Source organism: Chiloscyllium punctatum, chromosome 16 (genome assembly GCF_047496795.1).
Source record: "Chiloscyllium punctatum isolate Juve2018m chromosome 16, sChiPun1.3, whole genome shotgun sequence".
NCBI lineage: Eukaryota > Metazoa > Chordata > Chondrichthyes > Orectolobiformes > Hemiscylliidae > Chiloscyllium > Chiloscyllium punctatum.
In genome coordinates, this window is record NC_092754.1 from 22,194,633 (window position 1) to 22,214,366 (window position 19,734).

The 19,734-nt window shown below is 41.0% G+C and overlaps 2 protein-coding genes across 5 annotated transcripts in view; both read left to right on the top strand.

The window, feature by feature from the left end:
- The window catches only part of pusl1 (pseudouridine synthase like 1), a 90,632-nt gene extending 88,253 nt beyond the window's left edge, over positions 1 to 2,379 (top strand). For all 4 annotated transcript variants that reach the window (XM_072586476.1, XM_072586475.1, XM_072586478.1 and 1 more), the window contains one exon: positions 561 to 2,379. In XM_072586476.1, coding sequence (XP_072442577.1) covers positions 561 to 592 — 32 coding nt within the window. In that variant the 3' untranslated portion in view covers positions 593 to 2,379. The remainder of the gene's footprint in view (positions 1 to 560) is intronic.
- On the top strand, positions 585 to 16,092 carry LOC140487050 (lysophosphatidic acid receptor 6). Its single transcript, XM_072586474.1, has 3 exons — positions 585 to 732; positions 13,017 to 13,099; positions 15,044 to 16,092. The coding sequence occupies exon 3, from the start codon at positions 15,078 to 15,080 to the stop codon at positions 16,086 to 16,088; it is 1,011 nt and encodes a 336-aa protein (XP_072442575.1). The 5' UTR covers positions 585 to 732; positions 13,017 to 13,099; positions 15,044 to 15,077; the 3' UTR covers positions 16,089 to 16,092.
- Positions 16,093 to 19,734: the final 3,642 nt, after the last annotated feature.

Sequence of the window (19,734 nt, forward strand, 5' to 3'; positions counted from 1 at the left end):
TTACATAAGTATTATATAACCAAAGCAGTTTAATAAGGAAAAGTTAAGAAAGCTATCAAAACATCAAAAGTCCACATGATCAAAAAAAAAGTTCTCCTTTGAAGAGAGTTGGTATATTACTGTGTTTGCTGCTTTCCCAAAACAGAAGACAATAAGAACATGACAAAGCAGATCCTTTGATTTATTGATGCGCCATCCTACAAATTATGCTCTTGTTTTGAGGGAAGGGATAACTAGGTTTTGATTGAATGTTATTCTGTGTCTTCTACAGACTGCTTCATATAAAGTGGTTTGCTTACAACTTCTCCACTGAAACCGCTGATTAGACAACAAAGTCAGCACTGTTCATGTGCAAAGCGTATTTGTCTTGCATGTTAATAGAGTTTGAGGTTTGCCAGCAGTCCAGGCACTGTTATGTATGCCAGATGTTACAGCTGTGAGCCTTAAACAGATGTCAATGAATACGTTGCTCTGGCAACCAAATCTTGAGGGCCCCCAGAGGCTTAATCATGAATTGTCATGGCAACTCTAAAAGTGCTGCCTTTTGTTTTGCTTTACAGATCTTGAAGTGGAAGAAAGTGTAATTCAGTGATTGTGGATGGGTCTGTGGGTTTGCTAAAGCATCTTGGAACAGACTTTAGGCTCCAAAGTAGCTGAGAAATGGGAAAAAAGTCTTGCATTTAAATTGCATTTTTCACAACCACCAGATGTCTCGAACTGCTTTACAGCTAAGTAAGTATTTTTAAAGTGTGGCCACTGTTGTAATGTTGGAAATGCGGTTGCTAATTTGTGCTCAGCCTTGCCCCGCAAACAGTAATGTGATAATGGCCAAATAATCTGAATTTTTGTGGTGTTGATTGAGGAATAGATATTGGCTGTGGCACCAGGAAGAACTTTCCTCCTCTGCTGCTTTTGGATCTTTCAAATTGACCCGAGAGATCAAATTGGACTTCAGTTTAGTGTCAATTCTAACAGATGACACCTCTGATTATGCAGCACTCCCTCAGTACGGCACTGGGATGTCACCTTTGACTTGTTGTGTTGAAGCTCTGGAGTGACACTTGAATGCAAGGTCGCAGTGACCAACGGAAACACACCTGACACTCAAAAATGACAATTATTGATGACAAGGACTGGGTTAGTTGTGTAAAGACTTACATGCGCTATGTTAACAGTCCCAAATATGTTACAAACTGTGGAGAAGCAACATATTGAATAAAGGCCCTTTTTAAATTAAATATGGAGACTACCGATCAAAATTGTCTTTACAAAATAATCACCAGCTATATGTATGTATGTTTGTGAGAATTGAACATGAGGGAACATGGATCAAACGAAGTTTATGCAGCCCATTATAATACACTCCACAACAACCTCTCCCAAAGCTATTTCCTATGTTGGGGAAAAGGTTCACGAAAGATGTTGCAGCCACCAAAGACATATCTGCAGAATCTCCATCTCATCACACATTCACATCAGTCAGACAATTCCATTGTACCAACATTCTCAGAATCATCATATCCTAGACAATATTGTCTTTGTGTTTGTAACCAAAGTGATTAATGACTGTACAACAGATTCTCAGCTAATGTACTTGACACTGTAAAAAGTGTGAAATGCTTATGTAGTTATAAGCAGGATTTGAGGTCTCGTAGAAAGCGACAGGAGGTGAAGACGGGTTACACCCGAAACGTTGACTTCTCCACCTCCTGATGCTTGCTGTGTTCTTCCAGCCTCCTGCTTGTCTACACAGGAGATGTTCAATGGAACCAGCAGATGGGTGAGTTTTAGAGTACGACTGGACAGAACCGTAGGTTGTAAGGTTTGTTTTTTTTTGCTTATTACTGTTGTATTTGGGGAAACTTATTTAGACTGTTTTATTCAATATGAACATAATTAGGAGGAGAGACTATTGACCTCAGTCACAGTAGGGTCTGGTCAGTGGAACAAGGACAACTTGAAGTGGGAAGATGAAGCAACTTGGGAACCGTTTACTTGGTGTCTTCAATGAATGAATTTGATTGGTCTGAGCAAAAAGCTATTTAACACGTAAATGGATTTGCTGTTAGATGGGTGTGGATGCTTAAAGCAATAGGAAACCAAAAAGGCCGAAGCGTTCTTCATAGTTATTGGCTCAAATGTTTCGATCAACATATAAACACTAATTCCTGATTCAAAGAAAATGTTCCCAGGTTTCAGTTACAATCCTGACTTCGTGCCTCTCCAATCATTTTGCATTTTTTTTGATCCTTGTTTTGTATGTAAGGTTTGTACCCAGGTACTTTACACCGAAGATAGCACCATAAGAGACGATGTGGTAACCCTTTCACCGTACTCTTGTACTTCTGTACACATGACAATAAAGGATATTCTATTCTATTCTATTGTGGATCTCTTAATTTGCCATGATGACTGTATTCTGGAGTAAATTCTGGAGTAAACTCTGGCTTATTTCTAAGATGGATACAGGATATTGAGAGGCATAGATAGAGCGGGTGTGGAGAAGATGTTCCCTCTACTAGGACAGACTAGGAGCCACGGGCTCTGTCTCAGAGTGAAGGGACGACCCTTTAGAACTGAGATGAGGAAGAATTTCTTCATCCAGAGAATGGTTAAATCTGGGGAGCTCATTGTGTTAGAGGGCTGTGGAAGCCAAATCATTGAGTGTATTTAAGACAGGGATAGTTAGGTTCTTGATTGGTAAGGGGATCAAGGATTGCAGGAGAAGGAAGGTGAATGAAGTATCAGCCATGATCAAATACCACAGCAGACTCAGTGGGTCGATTTGCCTAAATCTACTCCTACATCTTATGGTCTTAAGCCCTTAAAGTCATCTTACTTGCTAATTAAGCAACCCAGATTCGGGTTCTGTTTTTGATTACAACACCTTTATATTCACAATATTAGCAAGTAAAAATCTAATCGGATCATGACCTGCAAACATGAGAGGAAAACAACTGTGGAAGCATTTATTTTCCAATAAATGAGTTTCAAATGGTACACTGAAACAACATATTTATACAGCTAAATAAACATTTTACAGGAGCGTTGTAAAATAAAGTATGACTCTTGGTCACATAAGGAGATACTTGGTGCAGATAACCAAAAAGCTGAATCAAAGAGATAGGTTTTAGACAGTGTCTTAAAGGATGAAAAAGAGGCAGAGATGGCCCAGGCAACTGAATGGTAGAGCATTTATAATTGGGCATTCATCTAATGCCAAAATTCGAGAATTGCAGATATTTTGGATGGTTACGGGGCTGGAGGCAGGGCAAGGCTACGGAGGGATCTGAAAACAAAGATGAGAATTTTAAAATCAAAATGATATTCACCAGGAACACAAGGTGCTGTGGAATGGAACTTAGTACAAGTTAAAATATGGGCAAAGAGTTTTGAAACAATAAAAATGATTGATCAGATTGCCAGAAATGACTGCTGTTGAGAAACTCTAGCAATGGATCATCAATTGAATTAACAGATGTGGTGGTGGAGATACATGTGTGACTAACAAAAGATCATAGATTATCGGGGTACTGTAGCAGGAATGTGGAGTAGAGGCCAATATCAGAACAGCCATGACCTTATTGAATCACAAACATGCTTAATGGGCTGAATGGCCTCCTGCTGCTCTTAATTCAAGTATTTTTAAGTTGTTTGTATTGAAATCATTAGAAGGTTATGAAATTAGATTAGATTACATTACAGCATGGAAACAGGCCCTTCGGCCCAACAAGTTCACACCGACCCACCAAAGCGCAACCCACCCATACCCCTACATTTACCCCTTACCTAACACTACGGGCAATTTAGCATGGCCAATTCACCAGACCTGCACATCTTTGTGACTGTGGGAGGAAACCGGAGCACCAGGAGGAAACCCACGCAGACACGGGGAGAACGTGCAAACTCCACACAGTCAGTCATCTGAGGTGGGAATTGAACCTGGGTCTCAGGCGCTGTGAGGCAGCAGTGCTAACCACCGTGCCGCCAAATTCTGAGAGTTTTAAAAGACATTAAAGTCTGAATGACAAGAATTGAGCTGGGCGATATGATTTGTATTCAGAAAATGAATTGTACATTGTATCATATTAAATCTGTACCTTTTTTGTACATTTATTTTAAATATCAGTTGTAGTCAACAACCTCTTTTAACACCTTTTATGAATAGATTGGAAACTCCTTTATATTAGTAATTGCTGAAGAGCAGCTCCCTTTTCTTCACTGACCAAGACACAAACATTGTTCCACTATAATTGAGTTGAATATATTGCCTAGTGTAGCACAGTTCTTCAGTAACAAACTGCATTAAATCCATGCAAATCTTGGATATGCAGCTGTATTTACCATATCAAGTGGATTTTCTGCAGCATTGTTCAGGGTAAGTACAAAGATGTGGTGGTTCAGACAGGTTCTCAGCTAAAGGCATTAGGGAAGTGAGCAGTTATGGGGGAGCAAGTAGTTTGGAAAGAATTGTGGATAGTCAGGGGAGTTAGGTACTTGTGACACAGTGCAAAATTGCAAATGAGGACAGATAAACAACAAACAACCAAAATAGTGAGAGTGTCTCGGAATGAGAATTCAGTGTGTTTACAAGAAGACAGGATAAGATGCAACTGATAAAGTGTGGGGTGAATGGAGAATCAATACTTATGGTTTGGGAAGTTAATGGTCAATGACAATATGAAAGTACTGAGTTGAAAACAGCCTTCTTACACACAGAGCACAACTAATGATTCTGTTTGTTTACATTTCTTATCAATAAAACATAATCAAAGTTTTTATATTTGATTATGAAGTCTAAGTTGTATTTGCTTTCACAAAAAAAATTACTCAACAGCATGAATGTTTTAATCAACCATTCAGACATATTGTGGCATGTTCAGGATAGATGGGACTTGATGCCAGACCTTCTGGGACAGATGTTGGGGCACCACCACTGCACCACAACAGCCTTGAGGAAAATCAGTATGAAGTAGATTTCAGCATGATTACAGCTCCATCAATGGACATTACTGGGATCCAGCTATGCACAGCCATGAGTGAAGATCATCACCCAAGATGTCCATTTCCAGTGGGATGCAAAAGGAACCAAACATTCATGAGAAACTAAAATAGCAAGTGTGACATCATTTGAACATAAATAATACTTCCTTACCTTTGTGTAAGAAGTAAACTAAATTAACTTTATCGGCATAACTTGTGAGATGTCACAATCCATTTAAAAAAGTGCAGTGATTGTTTCAGAAGACCATCAACTGATAAAGGCCACGTCTCTGAAAGGCAAAGTCTTTAGTCCAAATGAAGATCGTAGGTAAGTTACTGAATTTGCAGGACGCCTGTGTTCCATGCTGTGGTATCAGTAGAACCAGCCCATAAGATTCGATGAAGTGTCCCAGTGGTTCTGGATACCTGCTAAAGAAAACACAGAAGCAAAATCCACTGTAGCTCGAGTTCATACTTGAAATCATACTTTTATACAGCAGCCTTTTAGATTACTGTCCATTTTTTCAACCCTTTTAGCTTCTTTCTCAAACCCAAATTTTGAATCTTTGATATTTGCGAACAACACCCAGCTTGGGTGTAAAATATACTGCCATGGTAACAGTAAGGAGATCTCTCTGTGAGTACACTTGGGCATTTAGTAGAGACCGCTTTAATGTTGCCAAGGACATGATGCAAATCAATGTTCTCTTCCCCAGCAAGATTAACTTGACCAAGGCATATGGAGCTGTGCAAAGTTCTGACTGCTCTTCTGACCACACCAGTGAGTCTTTCACCAGCTCCATCCCACCCCATGCCACGCTTCTGCATTTTCAGGGACTGTACACGTATATTTCCACAGAGAAAAAGAAAGCAGTTTCTATACTGAGATGGTCTAATGCTAGACATATCAATTCTTACTAACATATTTCTAGATTTATTCTCATAGAAATCCTACAGTGTGAAAAGAGGCTATTTGACCCATTGAGTCTGCACCCACCCTGCAAAGACCATCCTGCCCATACCCCCATCCTATCCCTGTAGCCCTGCCATATATAATCCACTTAACCTGCACATCTTTACATACTACGGGCAATTTTAGCATAGCCAATCCACCTAATCTATGCATCTTTGGACTATGAGAGGAAACATGAAGCATCTGGTAGACATGGGGAGAACGTGCAAACTCCACACAGACAGTCACCCAAGACTGGAATCAAACCGGGGTCCCTGGTAGTGTAAGGCAGCAGTATTAACCACTGAGCCACCATGCCTCTGAAAAATACGATTTTTAAAGGTCTAATTTACTACTAACATTTCAATCACGATCACAAAAGTAGGTTGAATTGGGAGCAGGAGTAGGGCATTTAAATCCTGAAGCATGCTCCACTATTCAATAAGAACATGGCAGACTTGGTCATTCCACATTCTCACCTGCCTTTCATCCCCTTGCTTAACAAGGACCTCTCTATCTCTGCCTTAAAATATCAAAAGACCTTGCTCCCTCTGCCTTTTGAAGAAGAAAGTTCTGAAGACTTGCAACAAAAGAGAATTGACACCATTAGGACAAAGCATGATTGGCACCATGTCCACAAATATTCTGTCTTCACCACAGTAGCACATCTCAAGATATAGAAATTCTCTAAATCTCCTTAGGCAATCAGTAGCTCAGTGGTTAGCACATTCTCCCTGAATCTGTGTGGGTTTCTTCTGGGTGCTCCAGTTTCCTCCCACAGTCCAAAGATGTGCAGGTCAGCTTAGCCGTTGTAAGGTGGGTCTTGGTGGGATGTCCTTCAGATTGGTGCAGACTTGATGGGCCAAATGGTCGATTTCTGACTGTAGGGATTCTAATGAACACCCATCAAGCCCACAACCATTACTACCATCTAGAATGACATGGCAGCAGATACATGGAAACAGTGCCACCTGCAAATTCCACGCCAAGTGGCTCACCATCCTGATTTGGAAACGCCTCATTGTTTCTGGGTCAGAGTGCAAACAGCTTGTGGAAATATCTACACAAATGCCCTGCTGTAGTTCAGGAAGGCAGCTCTTTTTTCCAAGTCAACTAGGAATGGGCAATAAATGCCAGCCCAACAGTGATGTCCACACTCCAGGAATGATTTTTTTAAAAAAATTATGACCTTTGAGAGAAAAACAGTCACCTCATATCTTGTTTATATGAAAAATCCTTTACCTTAAAACAATGACCCCAATTCTAATGTCAGCCACACAAAGAAATATCCTTTTCACAAAGTCCATCTCAGAACTTTGTACTCTTCAATCAGATCACCTTTTAACTCCAGTGAATACAACCTTTGCCTGTCTCACATTTCCTTATAAGACAATCTGTCCATTCCTGACATTAGTCCAGTAAACCTTCTCTGAGCTGTTTACAGTGTGTTTACATCTTTCCTTAAAGGAGACCAGACCTGTCCACAGAACTCCAGATGTTTCACCAGTGCCCTGTATAGCTAAAGTATAATCTTTAAACTTTTGTGCTGAAGTCCCCTCACAATAAATGATAACATTCTTTGGAGTTGGGAGGCCATGTTGTCGCTGTACAGGACATTGGTTAGGCCACTGTTGGAAAATTGCATGCCATTCTGGTCTCCTATCGGAAAGATGTTGTGAAACTTGAAAGGGTTCAGAAAAGATTTACAACGATGTTGCCAGAGTTGGAGGATTTGAGCTATAGGGAGAGGCTGAACAGGCTGGGGCTGTTTTCCCTGGAGCGTCGGAGGCTAGGCGGTGACCTTATAGAGGTTTACAAAATTATAAGGGACATGGATAGGGTAAACAAGCAAAGTCTTTTCCCTGGGGTTGGGGAGTCCAGAACTAGAGGGCATAGGTTTAGGGTGAGAGGGGAAAGATATAAAAGACACCTAAGGGGCAACTTTTTCACGCAGAGGGTGGTATGTGTATGGAATGAGCTGCCAGAGGAAGTGGTGGAGGCTGGTACAATTGCAACATTGAAGAGGCATTTGGATGGGTATATGAATAGGAAGGGTTTGAGGGGATATGGGCCAGGTGCTGGCAGGTGGGACTAGATTGAGTTGGGATATCTGGTCAGCATGGACGGGTTGGACCAAAGGGTCTGTTTCCATGCTGTACATCTCTATGACTATGACTTGCTATACCTGTATACTAACCCTTTGTGATTTATACACAAGAATTCCTGGATCCTTCTGCATCTCAGAATTCTGCAATGTCTCTCCTTTTCAATAATATGCTCATTTTCAAAATTCTTCCTACTAAAATGGACAATTTCAAGGTTCCCTACATTATATTACATCTGCCAGATCATTGACCACTCAGTCTATATCTCCGCTGCCTCCCTATGTCCAGTTCATGACTTACTAGAACCATAGAAAAGTTATAGCACAGAAAGTGGCCATTCAACCCATCATGTCTGCACCAGCATACTAAACTACATATTTTCTCATGCCTGGTCTATAGCCTTGTGGGTTACAAAGCTTCATGCGCAGTCTCAGGACACTGCATACTAGGCAATGAATTCTACCCTCTAGGTGCAAACGTTTTCTTCATGTCCCCTCTAATCCTTCCACCAATCACAGTAAATATGTGCCCCTGGTAGTTGACCTCTTCACTGGAGAAAGTGGTCTTCCTTGTCCCTCTTTATTTTGTGCATCTCGATTGTAATCCATTAGCTTTCTCTGTTTTTAGGGAATCCTACCCTAGCCTATCCAATCTTACCCCATTTCTGCAATTTTCAAACGTTCCTACCTATCTTTGTGGCATCAGTAAATTTAGCAGCCATACCTTTGATCTTTCCATCAAATCACTTGCACGTATATACAGTAAAATGTTTACACCCCAGCATTGATCTTGGAATGGGATGGCCCACCACTTCTTATATCTTTCTGACAAGAAAATTACCCATTTATGTCTACTCTTTCTTTTCTATTATCCAGTCAACTTCTATCCATGCCATTATGTTACCACATACACCATGGGCACTCATTGTCCACAATAACCTTATCAAATGCCTTCAGGAAATCTAAATTAAGTACATTCACTAGTTCCCGTTGATCCATATCACATTTACTTCTTCAAAGAACTCCAATAAGTTGGTTCAATATGATTTATCTTTCACAAAACCTTGTTGACTCTCACTAATTACATTGAACTTATCAAAGTATCCTATTATAATTTCTTTAATATTAGCCCCTAATATTTTCCCTCTGGCAGATATTAAGCTAACAGGCCTATTCTTTACTGTTTTATATGCTCCTCCCTTTTCAATTAGTTATATTTGGTTTTTTTTGGCCAATCTAACAGAGCTGTCCTGAATCAAGGGAATTTTGGAAAATTAGAACCAAAGCATCTTGGATTTGAACATAGGAGATATCGTTAGTAAGTTTGCAGCTGACACCAAAATTGGGAGGTGTAATGGACAGCGAAGAAGGTTACCTCAGAGTACAACATCTGATCAGATGGGCCAATGGGCTGAGGAGTGGCAGATGGAGTTTAGTTTAGATAAATTAGGTGCTGCATTTTGGAAAGACAAATCAGAGCAGGACTTATACACTTAATGGTAAGGTCCTGAGGACTGTTGCTGAACAAAGAGACCTTGGAGTGCAGGCTCATAGTTGCTTGAAAGTGGAGTCACAGGAAGATAGAATAGTGAAGCAGGCTTTCCTTTATTGGACAGAGCATTAAGTATAGGAGTTGGGAGGTCATGTTGCAACTGTACAGAACATTGGTTAGGCCACTGTTGGAATATTGTGTGCAATTCTGGTCTCCCTCCTATCAGAAGGATGTTGTGAAACTTGAAAGGGTTCACAAAAGATTTACAAGGATGTTGCCAGGATTGGAGGATTTGAGCTACAGGGAGAGACTGAATAGGCTGGGGCTGTTTTCCCTGGAGTGTTGGAGGCTGAGGGGCATGGAAATGTTAAATAGACAAAGTCTTTTCCCTGGGTTGGGTGAGTCCAGAACTAGAGGGCATAGCTTTAGTGTGAGAGGGGAAAAATTTAAAAGGGACGTAAGGGGCACCATGCAGAGGGTGGTGCATGTATGGAATGAGCTGCCAGAGGAAGTGGTGGAGGCTGGTACAATAACAACATTTAAAAGACATCAGGATGGGTATATGAATAGGAAGGGTTTAGAGGGATATGGGCAAAGTATTGGCAAATGGGACTCGATTGGGTTAGGATATCTGGTCGGCATGGATAAGTTGGACCGAAGGGTTTGTTTCCGTGCTGTACATCTCTCTGACTCTATGACCTCAATGATCATACTAGCTACTTCTTTTAAGACCCTGGGATGAAGACCATCAGGACCTGGACACTTGTTAGGCCCCAGTGTCGATAATTTACTCAATGGTACTTTCCTGGTGACTTGATTTTTTTTAGTTCTTTCATTTCTGACTTACAGCTATTTCTGAGTGTTACAGCACCAGGGATCTGGGTTCAATTCCACCCTAGATAACTGTCTACGTGGAGTTTGTACATTCAGGTTATGTGCATTAGCCATGGGAAATGTGGGATTACATAGATGCGGTAGGACTGATTGGGGTGCTGTTTGAAGGGTCAGTGTGGACACATTGGGCCAAATGGCCTGCTTCCACACCAAAGGGATTCAGTGAAGACCGATACAAAATAGCTGTTCAGTTCATTTGCCACCTCTTTATTTCCCATTAAGTCCCCAGATGTACTTTCGTTAGTACCCACATTCACTTTGTTAACCCGTTTTAAAGATCTAGAAAAACCTCTTGCTACTTCATAAAATCCCTACCGTGTGGAAACAGGCCATTTGGTCCAACAAGTCCACGCCAACCCTACAACAAGTATCCCACCCAGACCCTTTCCTCTACCCTATTACTTTACATTCCCCTGACTAATGCACCTAACCTACACATCTCTGAACATTATGGGCAATTTAACATAGCCAATTCACCTAACCTGCACATCTTTGGACTGTGGGAGGAAACCAGAGCACCCGGAGGAAACCCAAGCACACACAAGAAGAAAATGCACAGTTGCCCAAGGCTGGAATCGAACCCAGGTCCCTAGTGCTGTTAGACAGATTGCTAACTACTGAGCCATCGCCATTATATTTCTAGCAAGCTTTCTGTCACACTCTAATTGTTCTTCCCGTGTTAATCACTTTTTGGTGCTTTTTTTCTTCTTTCCACTCTTCTGCATCTCAGTGTGAATCACTTTTTCCAATCCCTGCATTCTCTCTTACCACATCCCTTGAATGGTGTGAGTGTACCTGAGCTGCTGCAATGCAACGACTGAATGTGGATAAATGTCTACTGCAAATGTCAAACTTCAATCAGGTCCCTGGGCCCCAACTCCGTTAAAGGAAGAAATGAGTAATGTGTATTAATACAGTGCCTTTGCTGATAATTCTTCAAACGTGCCTTTCTGTTCAACAACTTGAAATTCTGTCTCAATCTGTGTCATTATTGGTAGATTAATCAAGAGACATATGAGCTGCAGAAGTTTCAGATAAGTTTGAGCTGAACCAAACCTCCATTTTCTATTCTAGCAGGATGTGGACATTGCTGGTTAGACCAGCATTTATTGCCCATTCCTAATTGCCTTTAGAAGGTCATGGTGAAACATCTTCTTGAGTCACTGTGGTCCTTGTGATGTGGGTATACCCTCAGTGGAAAGGAGTTCCAGGATTTTGAAACAGACCATGAAGGAGCAATGATATAGTCTTATCTCAGGATGGTGTGTGTCTTGAGGGGAACCTGCTGGTTGTACTGCTCCTCTGCACTTGCTGTCATTGACCTTCAAAGACATCATGAGTTTGGAAGGTGCTGTTGTTCTTGGTGAATTGTTGCAAAGTACCTTGTAGATAGTACACACTGCAACTGTATTGCACTGTTGCTTAAGGGGGTAAATATTTCAGGTGGTAAATGGGATTCCAGTTGGCTGGAAGGCTGGTTTGGATCAAATTGATGTCAATGGCACTGGGTTTGAACCCCATTTTGGCCCGGGTAGACTTTGAGCCTATTTCCATGTCCTGCTTGAAGCCAGTGCTTGGGGTGTACATTACACTGATCTCAAAAAGTTCTATGGTAACGATGCCAAACATTAAAACGTTCAAGTTAAAATTCAGAGGTAGGAACTGGAGGGAAAATTACCAATGATTTTTCACCCTGGAAGATGCTGCACCAGACAGGCGTTTTAGAGAATGGATTATGGGAGGTAAATGAGGAACTGATGACAGGAACAATGTATCAAAAAGAGCTGGTCTTAATGAGCTTAAAATCCATCACTTGGTTCTATAATTTTTAATGGGTTGTGTTCGGAGACAATCTATTCATTTTCAAGTAAACCAATCGCTCAAAGTAGAAAACCACAGCACCAATAATAAGACTAACAAAACTGAAAAGAAATCAGAAAGAAATAAAACTTAACATCGTCTTTCCTGTTCTCCTGAAAGCAATGTTGCAAAGTTGTGGGGCTTGGATCAGTAAAAAAAACTATTGTAATTGTCACTATCACAGTTTAAAACTATGCAAATAATTCAAAATATAAGACACTTTACAAAATGTAATCTGAATTGTTTTGAAGTTTCAGTTCGAACTGAATCTTCTTTCCATCACAGGAAATTCAATGCATCAACGTAGTAGGTTGTTGTGGTCAAAGTGCTATTTTTTATTTCATGCTGTGGGTGGGACAAAAAAAAACGAGCTTCAAGGTTAAGAGACTGCTGCTTCTGACCATCGGTGTTAGTCAATAGTTTGATACTCAGGGTAGCTAGCTCAAAACTGTTTGCTTCACATCCTTTCCATCTCCAGGCTGACTGGAGAGGAAACCATTCTTCACTTCATCTTGTGAATGTGTACAGGAAGGTTAATACCTGAAGAATGAAATTGAGATATGCGAGACGTGTCTGTGGCGAGCTACACTGAATCTTAACTGTCCAAACAAAGTCAAAGACTGAGTCATCTAGACTGGAAACATTAGCTTGCTTTCTCTCTCTCTCTCTCTCTCTCTCCACGGATGCTGCCTGACCCACTGTGATCTCCAGCATTTGTTGTTTTCATTCAGATTCCAGCATCTGCAGTAATTTCCTTCTTCAAAGACTGCACTGTCAGGAAGGCCCCTATCTGGACAGCTGCTGGCTATCCTCGGTGAGTGTTATATAATTTATTCCATTCTTTCTGTTACTATTCCACTGGCTTATATATATAAAACCAATATGTGAGAAGGAAATGGTCATGTTCTTAGCAACTGAGAAAACACTTTTAAAGCGAGCATGTGAAATACATGGAAATTAAATATAATTGATCCCCTTTTGCCCAACATTCAACATCTGATGTGATTCAAGTGATCATAGCATTCACAGATCTTCCTGAGACACTTCTCATAGCTTAAAAAATCATAATGTGATAGTGTCAATGATTACATGAATAAACCACTTTTTGTATGAGTGAGTTGGACATTTTTAGAGCTCATGTTTAACATTAGCAATTAACAGTAACTTGGTTTCCGTTGTGATCAGAAGTTATCGGTTAGTGGCTCTTTGCAGAATCCAGCTGGAACAGCAAACCTACAGCGGTTAAAGTTACATTAAAGTTACTGGGTTTTTAATTCTCTTAAAAATGTCACACAATTGGAAACCATGCTGTAAAGCGAAATCTGCTACGTATCTGCTACAACTGCTCCTGAGTGTTGATGGCCTCCCAATGAACCTAGCCTCCCAAGACTCTTTCCCTCTTTCCCAGTGTCTGATTGTTTATTGCCTTGGCTCAGCTCCACAGTAACATGGCAACACCCGAGGGGGTCAGCCCAAGAGCCGTTTCCTCATTAACATCTTCATCAGGATTCACTACATTGGTATGACCATGAATATGTGCTTCCACTGCAAAAGAAAAGTCATAAAGTTGGACACATCTCATTATACTGTCAGTATAAAAATACAAGACAGTTTACTTGAAGAATTGGACCTTAAAATAGTAATTGTACTTCTTAACAATAATAATTGAATCAGCCTCCACCATCTAATCCAGGCCCTGCAATTCCTCAGGGTCCCATGGACGGAAGGACCACACTCCTGCCAGCCTACCAGTTATTCCCTTAACTTTTAACTCTAGGGTATGTCAGTCAGCCAAACGTTCACATTCACTAGAGGCAAGATGATGGCTCACACCTCAAGTTGGGAGGAGTACATGATCTTAGGCATTTCTTCCAGAGTTACAGAGTCAGTGGAAGGCTCAACAGGTTTAGAAAAGCAATTGGCCTGATTTGGAATAAGCAATTTGGCCCAGTGATTAACTCCAGCAGAGAAATTTAAGAAGGCCCATCTCTCTTCTGGCAACTGTGGATCTTCAGGACTGATAGTTTATGATATTGTATGGTACTGCTCCCAGGCTAGCACAACATCATAACAAACATGCCCTCTTGTGGATCAGTCTTAGTAATATTCCACCCCCTTTCCATGTCATTTCAGAATGAACTCCTCAGCTGTTCACACTGCCCTGTCTTCTTGGTGAGCTGTTCAACTGTGGCCCTATTCAGCTGGCTGTAAAAGATCTCATGGCATTTTGAAGAAAGTCTAGGGAGTTCCCTCCAGTATAATAAAACAGAGGAAAGTGGATATCGAAAATCTGGTACAGAAAACAAAAAAATGGCTGGAGAAACTCAGCAGCTGTGGGGAGAGAGAAACAGAGTTAATGTTTCAGGATTAGTGACTCTTCTTCAGAATTTTAATAGGGACTGCACTTGAAAATGTACTTTATTGGCTGCAAAGTGCCCTGGAAAGTACTGAGTTTATGTAAGTCACTATATAAATGGAAATGCCCTTCTTTCATTCTTTCAGAATAAACATCCGACTGCTTCCTAATTCTGTCTGCTTTCACCCAAAGCACATCCTTGGAAGTCTTATGCTCTAGCATCTATAAAAGTGCATTATACCTGACACAATTTTCCTAATAGTTCTGTTATTATCTCTGTCTACGCTGATCAAAGCTTTTCTTGGTTGTTCTCTGCACAATTAATGATCGGTGAAAAATATGGCTTAAAAAAAAGCTTTAGCTACATTCCTCCATTACCTTTTTTTTAATGTATGTCCCTAGGTTTCCTTAAAGCTCACCGAGGGAGGACAAAGACATGAATAGTTCACAGGAGCTTTTCTCAGATGGAAACTGCAATCTTGAAGCCAATTTCCAGTATTATTTATTTCCAATCATCTACAGCATTGTGTTCATTTTGGGCTTGATTGGCAATGTCACAGCCTTGTGTCTTTTGACCAAGCAAATGAAGAAATCCTCCCCAACTTATGTGTACATTACAAACCTGGCTGTCGTAGACATCATTTACATTTGCACCTTACCTTTTAGAATCCACTACCACATCAAAAAGAATGACTGGCCCTTTGGGGATATAACCTGCCGGATTACGGGCACTCTCTATTTCGCTAACGTATACATCAGTGTCGCTTTCCTCAGCATCATTTGTGTGGACCGTTATATTGCAGTGGTCTATCCAAGAAAATACATCAGGATGCGGAGCACACACTACTCAAAGATCATCTCAGCTCTGGTGTGGATCTTCTCTCTGACTGTTATGCTTTCCCTGGTCTTTGGTGGCTCACTCAGCACCACCTTCAAAAACAACATGACGGCTTGCTTTGAGAACTTTGACGCAGAGACCTGGAGCAAAAGAATGGCAGCCTACAACATAGCGGTGCTCTTGTTTGGTTTTGTCATCCCATTTACCATCATCATGATATTTTATCCTTTGGCAGCGAAGAAAATAGCCCAGCTGAAAGGCAGTGTCTACAGGGAAAAGGCATTGACAATGATTCGGGTCATTTTGGTGATCTCAGTTTTTTGTTTTGTCCCTTATCATGCCACCCATTTGCTCCATTTCCTTGCTCGCTTGAGAATTATTCAGAACTGTGCTTTCAGCAGCTTTGTCTACAAGTTCAGGAGAATTACCATGGCCCTTGTCAGCCTCAACAGCATTTTTGACCCCCTGATATACTATTTTGCAACCATCCATTTTAAGTTAAATTATAGCAAACAAAAGAGGTCAATTAAGCAAATTTTACATTATGATCAAGAAAATAAACTAGTTAAGCAGGATGACAACGTTGTCTGGCAGAAAATGGAAATCTGATACTGATGGACATACATATAAACTGAGCCTCAGGAGTTAAAGAAATGCTGGTTTTGCCTCCACTCTGGCTCAGTTTTGAAGTGATTCTTTATTGCTTTCCTATTCCCGGTGAGGAAAATAGGAACAGGAGTATGTCAATTAGATTTTTCAAGCATTCGGTGAAGTCCTGTCTATGCTTAACACAGAGAGCGCCAATCAGTCTAGTGGATGATTCACTCATTAATAACTACAGATCAGTCATTCTGAGAGTCTTGAGACTTGATATACTACAACAATTCCATCAAAGGCATCTGCGTCCCATAACACGTTGAGGTAGAACACAATTTTCTGTTTGATGGCCGGGTCTCTCAAAATCATTGGAGGAGATGCTATTAAATAACTGGTGCTATTCATTGTCAGGCGATGAGAGATCCACTGTTAGTTATTTTCTTTTCCATCAAGACAATGGGACCATCTTAGGAAACAGAACATGTTCTTCCTAAATGTAGACTATGATTCCAGTTGGATAGAAGTCAAACACTTGTAGAGTCACATTTCAGAGGCAGTGATTACATCACTGAAAAAAACATGGAGTCCTGAGCAAAAGGGGAGTGGTAATGGTGGTAAAAACTGAGATAATAAAACATGGGTGAATGATAAGTGTGAGTAATATGGGGTTGAACTTGAGATAAAAGTTGTGTGAATGTCATTTTTTAAGAGTTTTAGATTTTAAACAGGTAGAATCTGAGTTTTTGTGAAATGGTTTAAAAATGAAAAAGGTCAGTCTTTCCGAAACCATGATTATAAACCAGTTCGTGTCATCTGGAGTATTAACGGGGGAGTTGGGGGGGAGGGGGAGGTGGTATCCTAACTGAATTAGTCCTATTTATCTGCTTTTACCCCATATCCTCTAAACCTTTCCTGGTCATGTACCTGTCCAAATATCTTTTAAATGTTGTAATTGTGTCCACCTCTACTACTTCCTCTGGCAACTCATTCCATACATGCACAACTCTCTGCATGAAAAAACATCTCCCCTCTCTATGATTCATGTCCCTTTTAAATCTTTCTCCTCTAACCTTAAACCTATGCCCTTTAGTTTTGGGCCTTGGAAAAAAGACCATGGCTATTCACCCTATCCATGCCCCTCATGATTTTATAAATTTCTGTAATGTTATCCCTCAACCTCTAATGCTCCAGAGCAAAAGGTTGCAGCCTATCGAGCCTCTCCTTATAACTCAAGCCGTCACATTTCAGATTACATCACTGACAAAAACACATGGAAACCTGAGCAAAAGGGGAGTGGTATTGGTGGTAGATACTGAGATGACAGGGATGACAGTAGAGGAACAATGGTGGATATTCCTGTGTATAATGCATAAGATGCAGGATCAGTTCATTCCAAAAAGGAAGAAAGATCCTAGGAGGAGGCATGGGTGGCCGTGGCTGACGAGGGAAGTTAAGAAACATATAAAGTTAAAAGAGAAAAAGTATAACATAGCAAAGGTAATTGGGAAAACGGAGGACTGGGAAACTTTTAAAGAACAATAGAGGATTACTAAGAAGGAAATACACAGAGAAAAAAATGAGGTACGAAGGTAAACTGGCCAAAAATATAAAGGAGGATAGTAAAAGCTTTTTTAGGTATGTGAAAGGCAAAAAAATGGTTAAGACTAAAATTGGGCCCTTGAAGACAGAAACAGGGGAATATATTACAGGGAACAAAGAAATGGCAGAAGAATTGAATTGGTACTTCAGATGTGTTCACTGGGGAAGACACAAGCAATCTCCCTGAGGTAACAGTGTCTGAAGAACCTGAACTGAAGGGAATTTATATTTGCCAGGAATTGGTGTTGGAGACACTGTTAGGTATGAAGGTTGATAAGTCCCCGGGGCCTGATGGTCTACATCCCAGGGTACTGAAGGAGGTGGCTCGAGAAATCATGGATGCGTTGGTGATTCTTTTATAGAGTTCGATAGATTCGGGATCAGTTCCTGCGGACTGAAGGGTGGCTAATGTAGTACCACTTTTTAAGAAAGGTGGGAGAGAGAAAGCAGGAAATTATAGACCAGTTAGTCTGACCTCAGTGGTGGGAAAGATGCTGGAGTCGATTATAAAGGATGAAATTACGACACATCTGGATAGTAGTAACAGGATAGGTCAGAGTCAGCATGAATTTATGAAGGGGAAATCATGCTTGACTAATCTTCTGGAATTTTTTGAGGATGTAACTCTGAAGATGGATGAGGGAGATCCAGTAGATGTGGTGTACCTGGACTTTCAGAAAGCTTTTGATAAAGTCCCACATAGGAGGTTAGTGAGCAAAATTAGGGCGCATGGTACTGGGGGCAAAGTACTAACTTGAATTGAAAGTTTGTTGGCTGACAGGAAACAAAGAGTAGTGATAAACAGCTCCATTTCAGAATGGCAGGCAGTGACCAGTGGGGTACCGCAGGGATCAGTGCTGGGACCGCAGCTTTTTACAATATATATTAATGATAAAGAAGATGGTATTAGTAATAATATTAGCAAATTTGCTGATGATACTAAGCTGGGTGGCAGGGTGAAATGTGAGGAGGATGTTAGGAGATTACAGGGTGACCTGGACAGGTTAGGTGAGTGGGCAGATGCATGGCAGATGCAGTTTAATGTGGATAAATGTATGGTTGTCCACTTTGGTGGCAAGAACAGGAAGGCAGATTACTACCTAAATGGAAAGGGGCAGTACAAAGAGATCTGGGTGTTCTTGTATACTAGTCAATGAAGGTAAGCATACAGGTACAGCAGGTAGTGAAGAAGGCTAAAAGCGTGCTGGCCTTCATAACAAGAGGGATTGAGTATAGAAGCAAAGAGGCTCTTCTCCAGCTGTACAGGGACCTGGTGAGATCACACCTGGAGTATTGTGTGCAGTTCTGGCCTCCAAATTTGAGGAAGGACATTCTGGCTATTGAGGATCACGAGGTCAATTCCTGGAATGGCGGGACTACCTTACGCTGAAAGACTGGAGCGACTGGGCTTGTATACCCTTGAGTTTAGAAGACTGAGAGGGGATCTGATTGAGACATACAAGATTATTAAAGGATTGGACACTCTGGAGGCAGGAAACATGTTTTCCGCTGATGGGTGAGTGCCGAACCAGAGGACACAGCTTAAAAATACGGGGTAGACCATTTAGGACAGAGATGAGGAGAACCTTCTTCACCCAGAGAGCGGTGGGTGTGTGGAATATTCTCCCCCAGAAGGCAGTGGAGGCCCAGTCTCTGGATTCATTTAAGAAAGAGTTGGATAGAGCTCTCAAGGATAGTGGATTCAAGGGTTATGGAGGTAAAGCAGGAACAGGATACTGATTAAGGATCATCAGCCATGATCATATTGACTGTAGTACAGGCTCGAAGGGCAGAATGGCCTACTCCTGCACCTATTGTCTCTAATAAAACATGGGTAAATGATAAGTGTGAGTATAGGGTTGGACTTGCGATGAAAGTTGTGTCATTTATATAGTCATCTTTTAAGTGTTTTAGATTTGAAACTAGTAGAATAGGGGTTTTTGTTGTTTTTGTGAAATCTAGACTCGAAACGTTAGCTTGCTTTCTCTTCAGGGATGTTGTCTGACCTGCTATGATCTTCAGCACTTTTTGATTTCAGTTCAGATTCCAGCATCTGCAG

Bases quoted from the DNA above. Each gene is read 5' to 3' on its own strand.
- LOC140487050 (XM_072586474.1), top strand. From the start codon at position 15,078: ATGAATAGTTCACAGGAGCTTTTCTCAGATGGAAACTGCAATCTTGAA.